Genomic DNA, 7140 nt, shown 5'->3' with positions numbered 1-7140 from the left:
AGAGTTCAGACTGGATCTTTCCATTTTCTCCCTCTCAACTTTTAATACCTCCAGGCTGTCACTTGCACCTGCCAAAGTCTGGCTCTCACCCACTCTTTCCAGCCTTCCATCACCCCAAGGCTTGATTTCCCTGTAAGTCTCAGTGCCTCTTACCCAGATCTCCCATCTGGAAGGTAAGAAATCAGATTCATGGGACATCTGGGCGGTTCAGTCGGTTAAGCGTCTGCCTTCAGCTCAGGTCATGATCCCAGAGTCCCAAGATTGAGCCCCACATCGGGCTCCCTCCTCATCGGGAACTCTGCTTCTCCCTCTGCTCCTTACCCTGCTCATGCTCCCTATCTCTTTCTTCCAAATAAATAAATAAAATCTTGAAAGGAAGGGAGGAAGGAAGGAAGAAAAGAAATCAGACCCAAATGGATGGCTCCAGAGATTCTGACAAGGAATGCATATCCAAGAAGCAGGGTAAGCGACCAGCCCTCCTTGAAAGTGATTTCCTGAAAACAACCTTCACTGCCAGTCCAGCCTCTCAGGAATTATACTTTGAGAGAGCGAGCAGTTGTTCATCATAAACACTCCTAATGAATGAAAAGGAGAGGTTAGTAAACACTTCTTAATATGCCAAACATTTAAAGGTTTCAACAACCAGTTTCATGACCACGTGTAAGTACTGATTTTAATATCTAAAAAGATAAATGCACTAACCTGGGTATTGACTTCCCACCACTTCCAGCGGGGAAGGCATTGCTGCCTGCCACTGAGTGAATGGTCAGCCTTTTAGGCCCCTCCAAGAGGGGATAGATGCGCTCTTCAGCTGTTCTGAATTTGACACCTATGGCCAGTTTGGGCAAATGGAAGAGATAAGGTGGTGACTTACCATTGTGCTTGCAGAAGTCACACACAGGTAGCTGGGCTCTCTCTCGCTGGTTCTGTGCCAGGCTCAACTATCCCCTACCTTGGACCAGTGTCAAGACCACGAGGCTCAGGTGAAGTTCTCTTTCTACCTGTTACAGATGATGCTATCTCATAGGGATGCGGATGGGAGTGGAGGATGCCTGACTAAGGACAGAAGCTGCAGGGCAGAGCAAAGGTGCTAGGGCCTTCTGGAGAAGTGGATCTGAGGTCCTTTCCATGCTTCCTGGAGACCTCCCAAAGCAAAGAGGACCCTTTTTGTGAATGCCTGCTTCATGGCTGCTGCTTCCTCACTGTGGCCTGGCAGGGCAGAAGAACACTCCTGAAGGGTCTAATCACTTGAGCTAAGACCCCCTTCCTCCACGAAGGCACAATGTGACCTTGAGCAAGACCTTTCTCTTCTCTAGAATGTGGTTTCTCTGTCGGTGTGGGGGCTCTCTATTGAAGACCCCCTTTCTCTTATGCTGCAAATCTCTCTGGCGTCTAACAGGGCCTTCCAAGCTCCAGTTACCATGAACCAAGCAGCACAATCTGATGTCATCGTCCCCACAAACATTCAGAGTAGGCTCGGTCATGGTTCCTACTTTATGGATGAATAAATAGGAAGAGGGTAAATTAGTTGCTCAAGTGCACATAGCAAGTAACTAACAGAGCCTGGATTTGACTTCCAAGTATGTGCAATTAATGGTTCTGAATCTTGAGGTTGACGAACTTTCCTCGCACCAGACCTAGGAGGCATTCATTCCACAAATACATATTGAGGGCTGATCATGGAGCAGGCCCATACCCCCGCAGAACCTACGCCGCAAACCTCAAAGGTCAATCCTGTCATTATTCCATTTTAGAGGAGAGGGAACTGGGGTTCGGAATGATAAAGGAGTTACCTGAGCTTACCCAGTGAGCAAACAGCAGGCTGGGCTTCAATTCTAGCTCTTCCTGGCCCCAGAGCCCCTGGACTTGAACTTTTGAAGGCAGGGAGCACCATGGAAGGTTTTCATGAGAAGGTGTAACATGTTCGTACCAGGAATATCCACCCCCTTTCCTACTCACCCTTCCTCCCCACCCTGCCTTTCAAGGTTTTGTTTTGCCCCCTCATCCCCAGGACTGGGAGCCTCTGGTGGCTTCTTGTCCTCACTGACTCAACAATCCAATCAAAATTGATTTACTGATGTCCATGACTGGCCATTGGGAATAAGGGAACCAACAACCCTGATCTCAGCTGATCACCATCCAGTGATCAGGGAGGGGAGGAGGGACAGCAGAAGGGAGAAGCCAGAGCTCACCCAGGCCAAGAGCATGTGGTGGAGTGAGGGGCGAAAGGGGGGTTTGGCCAGCAGCCCGTGAGGCAGGTATGGGGGTCCACAGAGGGAAGCAGCCCACTATTCAGCCTGGAGCTGGCAGTCCTCCTCCTGGCACCACCCCTCCCCCCACACTCTGTGGAGCAGGCAGTAAACCAGGGCCTGGGCCAGGGTGGTTTCTAATCCTAGCCATCAGTTTCCCTGGGCTTAAGTGGATGTCACGGCCTGGTCAGACAGTGGGCAATCCTGAAGGAAGCCATCAACCCCAGCCGTCCCCCTCAGTAAACACCCAGTCCAGGGGAAAGCAATGGGACCACTGAGTAAATGGAGCCTCGAGGCCAGTCCCTGACTCCTTGACTCGGTTGTCCCCTGGATACCCCACACAGCAGTCCTTGAACCCCTGCTGCTGGCACAAGAACCCAGATACAGCCTATCCCCCTTCCAGCAACCCTCTGGACTCCTCTAAATGAACTAAAGAAGCTGAAAGTCCACTTTCTCCTCAAGAAAAGTCTCACCACCTTAACCTCTGATGGCCCCGGCGCCCCCAGGAGCTCAGCTCTGCACTGGGTGTGGCAGGGCAAGCTGTCTCAAGAGCTCACAGGGTTGGGGGTGTGTGTGTGGGAGGAGTGGAGAAGGAGCTACTGGAATCTCAAGGAATCTGACCAGTTCCCTCCTGCCTACAGGTATTGTTGCCCTGGGCGGAGCTGTTGGGTTTAAAGAGCTGGAACCCACCTGGGCTGAACCCAGCCCCAGCAGCCTCTCCAGATCTGCACCCGGCTCTCAGGTGAGCAAGTGTCTGGCTAGGACTTCAGGGCTGCTGGGTGGAAGGGTGGCAGAAGAAGGGTGAGGGTGGAGGGGGGTACCAGTCTGAGGAAGGGGTGGTGGGTGCCCGGGTATTCTCAGTAACAGGGTGCATGTTTGAGGGTTTTGAGCATCAGAGGCCGTTGGCTCTGTGACCACTGTCATACAGAGAGCAGGATAGGGGTGGGAGGAAACAGGAGCCCGCCTTTGGCTAAGGAATCCCAGGATGGTGAGAAGGGTGAGTCCAAAGGAGGGCCAGCTTCAGAGACTGCTAAAAGTCGACAAACTTCCACATTCAGAAGCTGGACATTACTAGTCCCTCCCATCTAAGGCAAAAGGACCTATGTATGTATGTATGTATCTATTTATATATCAACTTTTATTAAGCAATTCATGAATCAGGCAGCATCCCATTTAGCAAGTATGGAGGGCTGTGTATTTCTTTATTGTAACACGTTTCATTACTTACTGTGTGCTAGGCATTATTCTTAGGCTTCACATAGAGTAATGCATTTAATTCGATCATAACTGTATGCAGTTGCTATTGATTGTCCTTATTATACAGGACACTGAAGCACCGAGAGGTGAAGCAAGCCACTGAGTCACACAGCTGTTCAGTGGGTTTGAGGGGATTAGAGTTCCAGCCAGCTAGGCCCAGCAGATAAGAATGGGGGCTTCAGTTTGCAACAGCTGACAGTCCCTAAGCTTGCCTGCAGCTAACAACATGCAGAAAGCTGGAAGGGGTTTTATCTTGAGGAAACAGCCACCCTAGGAACTAGTACTTAGGGACATGGATGGTTCCCCACCCTGGGGGGAAAGAAAGGAGCAATGTTCCTTCCACCCACCAGGCAGTTTCCTGCTATGGGATTTGGGGCTGCCTTGGAGCAGGATCCCTGGCTGGGGCTGGAGTGGGAGGCCCTCACATGCTTCCACTACCACCTTTCCCCTCCTCAGCTGCCTGTTTCTCTGCGGCTCAGCCCGGGTGTGCTCACCCTTTGCAGAGACTATCTTGGAATTCATCCTGATATCGCCCGAGGCCCAGACCTTTGGGAACAATAGCTCAGGGTACCTAGCCTTTTGAGTGGGGGTAAGGAACCAAAGCCTGAGTTAGAACAGTAGCCCTGCTCCTCTGACCTAGGGTCAGGCTTCTGATTAAAGACTTTAACAAAGAATTTAACAAATCACTTACTAGGTGTGAGCATTGTTCGAAGTACTTAACTAGTATTAACTCAATCCAGGTAACTCCACTGGGCATTTACTATTATCATCTCTAGATGGGGAAACAGAAATCAGTAACTTTCCCAAACTCACCTCATGAACTAAGTGCACCCTTGGGATCTGTGCCCTGGCTCTGTGCCCCAGGCACTGTGAATCTGGAGCAGATCCTGGCTATCTGACCCCAGCCCACCCCTCTCCCCTTCAGCCCTGCTCTGCAGCCATATCATGAACAGAGTGACGGGGGGCCTTCTCCTCACACTGTCAGGTGAGTCCTCCCAGAAATGAACCTGCTACCACTCACCCTTCCCACAAGGCAGAGAAAACCAGGGCAGCATCTCCCAAAGGGGGCCTGATGTTGAACAAATGTTTTTTCATTTAAACTGTCCATTTAAAGAGTGACACTAAGGAGATAATAGTACAGGGAGGCAGTGGATATTGCAAAAATTGTCCTAAATAATTGAATGTTTGAAAACAGTAACCATCTGTTGTCATAAAGAGAGAAGCATTCCCTGTTCCCTGTAGGGCATTAGCCAGGATCTCTGTAGGAAGCTGCTCAGAAGAGGGTAAAAAGATACCAACACAGCATGCATTTCAGATGCAAGAAATAGCAAGAAGTCTGAGAAATGGCAGGAAGGGCTGGGGGGTGGGGGAAACGGCTATGGGATGAAGGATAAAATCCCAGGACTATCTGGGGCCGGGGAAGGTGTGGGGTGTCTTCCCCTGCCCACCCAGGAGGCTGGTCCGGGCTGAGGACATGCCTGCTGCTTCCTTTTGAGACCAGTGTCATGAATTAATACCAGATCCCTCCTTTTCCCACCCAGGCCTGCCTGCCTTAGAAGCCAATGACCTGGTTGGTGAGTGAGGCCCCAGACTGCCCTGCTCCCACTGCCCCACATTTTCCCTCTAAGACCCCACATCCTGGTTCTGGTCCTTATTGTTTTTTTTTCCCCCCACCCCCTTTCCTGCAGATAAAGACAGTCCCTTCTACTATGGTAAGAGCTGATCTCCCTCATCCCCCACCCCTGGACCTCTTTGCTAGAGCTTGGTGAGGGCTAATGAGGGGGCAGCATGGGGCTGGACTGGGGATTACAGAGTCAGAATGGTCTATGAAAAGAGCGAGAGGCAATATGCAGCATGGGCTTTGGGAAAACTTCATTCCAGCAAGGAGGGAAGGTACCCACAGGATATTTAGGAAGATTTCTGGGGAAGGGGCTGGAGGCTTTTGAGCCCCCAGGTATCTCACCTCATCTTCCACTCTCTCACTTGCCTTCCCCAGCATGGTCTCCTTGTTGCCTGACAGCCCACAGCAGCTTTCCTCTTCCTCGGTCCGCCACTGTCCTCCAGTGTCCCTATACACTCTTCTCTCCCTCCAGCCTCAGCACAAATGCCACCTTTCAGAAAAGACTTCCTTGATCAAAAAGGCTTCCAACTCCCTTCTTTTTCTGTGCTCTTCTGCTTATTTTTTCTTCCTCATGCTGTTCCCAGATATTATAACCCCTATCTATTTACTGGCTTGTCTTTCCTGTTGCCTGAAATATAAGTGCAAATGCATGAGCAGGGGACGAGCAGGTGATCAGATGTGTGTTTTGAATGAGCAAGTGGAGTGGAGCCGGGCTCGTGCCAGCTCACTCTCTGCTCCCCCAGACTGGGAAAGCCTGCAGCTGGGTGGCATGATATTTGGAGGGCTCCTGTGCATCGCTGGAATCTTGATAGCCCTGAGTGAGTGGTGGGGCCACCGGGCCGGGCACAGGGGAAGGTGTGGGGTGGCCCAGGTGCCCCAGGTTCTTTGCACCTACCAGCTCTTCCTCTCACAGGTGGAAAATGCAAATGCAAGTACAATCAGAAGCACAGGTGAGACAGGGCCCCTACTGTATGCCCTGGGAGCAGAGCACATCTCTTTTGGGGTAACATCCTGTAAGTTAGAGCAAGAGGACAGCCCCTGGGCTGCATCCTGGGCTTGCAGTGATATTTGTTATTCACGGATTATCAGCCCTGAAGTGCCCCAAATCAGGGAAAGCTATAACCCTTGTTATTGTTTAAAGTGACAATGGAAGAATAGCAAGGAAGTGTGCGTGCCCTCCTAGGGAGGGAGCACCAGGCGTCTTCCTGGGGGATAAAGGACAGAGTGTCTGGGAATGCTAATTTGATGTGCTCCTTTCTCAGCCCCTTACCTGAGAAAGCCATTCCACTCATCACTCCAGGTAAGACGGGCTTCTTTGGTGTCTTTGAGGAGCTTCCGGGCACTCAGGCAGGGTGGCCATAGTATTTGAGTGTTATCAAATGCCTTGTGTAAGGCTGGTCTGAGCCAACCCAGCCTGGGGGTTTCTGGAGGCTGAGGGGGTTGTCTTGGTAGTGACCATGTCGCAAGGACCTGACTCCCATTCTCTCCTCAGGCTCTGCCAGTACCTGCTGACCACAGGACCAGCTTCATGGCACTCTTGGTACTGGCTCCGATGCTGTTCCTTCCCCACCTGGGGGCCCTACGCTCCATTATGGCCTTTCCCCCCAAGGGTGGGCCTTTAGGCTCCCTTCTGATCAGAAGGCTGTGCAAAGCTTATTTCTAAATTAAACTGTCTCACCCCTCCCTCCAGTGTGTGAGTGGGTCCTTCTGTGTGTCTGATCCCAGGGATGGGCAGGCTGGGCAGGGACTCTGACATCTTGCTCAGAAATGCTCAGGCCCTCAGTGGCTGGTGGGGAGGGAGTCCTGTGGATTACTGTTGCTTCTTACAGCCACATGTCTGTCCTGAGGCCTATTCCCAGCATGCCCCCAACTTTGAAAACCTAATCATTGGTTTTCTGCCCTCTTGCCTCATCCATGCACTGTTCAAAATACCTCAATGTTATATCAAAGGACCTTACAATTTCCTTACCTTGCCTAGAGACCCTAGAAGTCCCTGTGAGCCAGGTACCCATG

General features: G+C 51.3%; 1 protein-coding gene across 2 annotated transcripts; it reads left to right on the top strand.

Annotated features, from left to right (window-relative positions):
* The first annotated feature begins 383 nt into the window (after window positions 1-383).
* LOC111144850 (FXYD domain containing ion transport regulator 4) lies at window positions 384-6796 on the top strand. Of its 2 annotated transcripts, none has more exons than XM_022499396.1 (9): window positions 384-462; window positions 2891-2991; window positions 4432-4491; window positions 5048-5080; window positions 5195-5218; window positions 5871-5945; window positions 6041-6077; window positions 6390-6427; window positions 6620-6796. In XM_022499396.1, exons 3-9 carry the CDS (start codon window positions 4452-4454, stop codon window positions 6637-6639), a joined length of 267 nt encoding a protein of 88 aa, XP_022355104.1. In that variant the 5' UTR covers window positions 384-462; window positions 2891-2991; window positions 4432-4451; the 3' UTR covers window positions 6640-6796. The 2 variants fall into 2 exon arrangements, with proteins under 2 accessions (XP_022355104.1, XP_022355103.1); XM_022499395.1 differs by lacking the exon at window positions 384-462 and adding an exon at window positions 935-983.
* Window positions 6797-7140: the final 344 nt, after the last annotated feature.

The sequence above is a fragment of the Enhydra lutris genome, unplaced genomic scaffold, assembly GCF_002288905.1.
Source record: "Enhydra lutris kenyoni isolate GAN:26980312 unplaced genomic scaffold, ASM228890v2 scaffoldscaffold12, whole genome shotgun sequence".
In the NCBI taxonomy this organism is placed as follows: Eukaryota; Metazoa; Chordata; class Mammalia; order Carnivora; family Mustelidae; genus Enhydra; species Enhydra lutris.
Note: the sequence above shows the minus strand (reverse complement) of the source record. Positions and strands in the feature narration are given on the sequence as shown.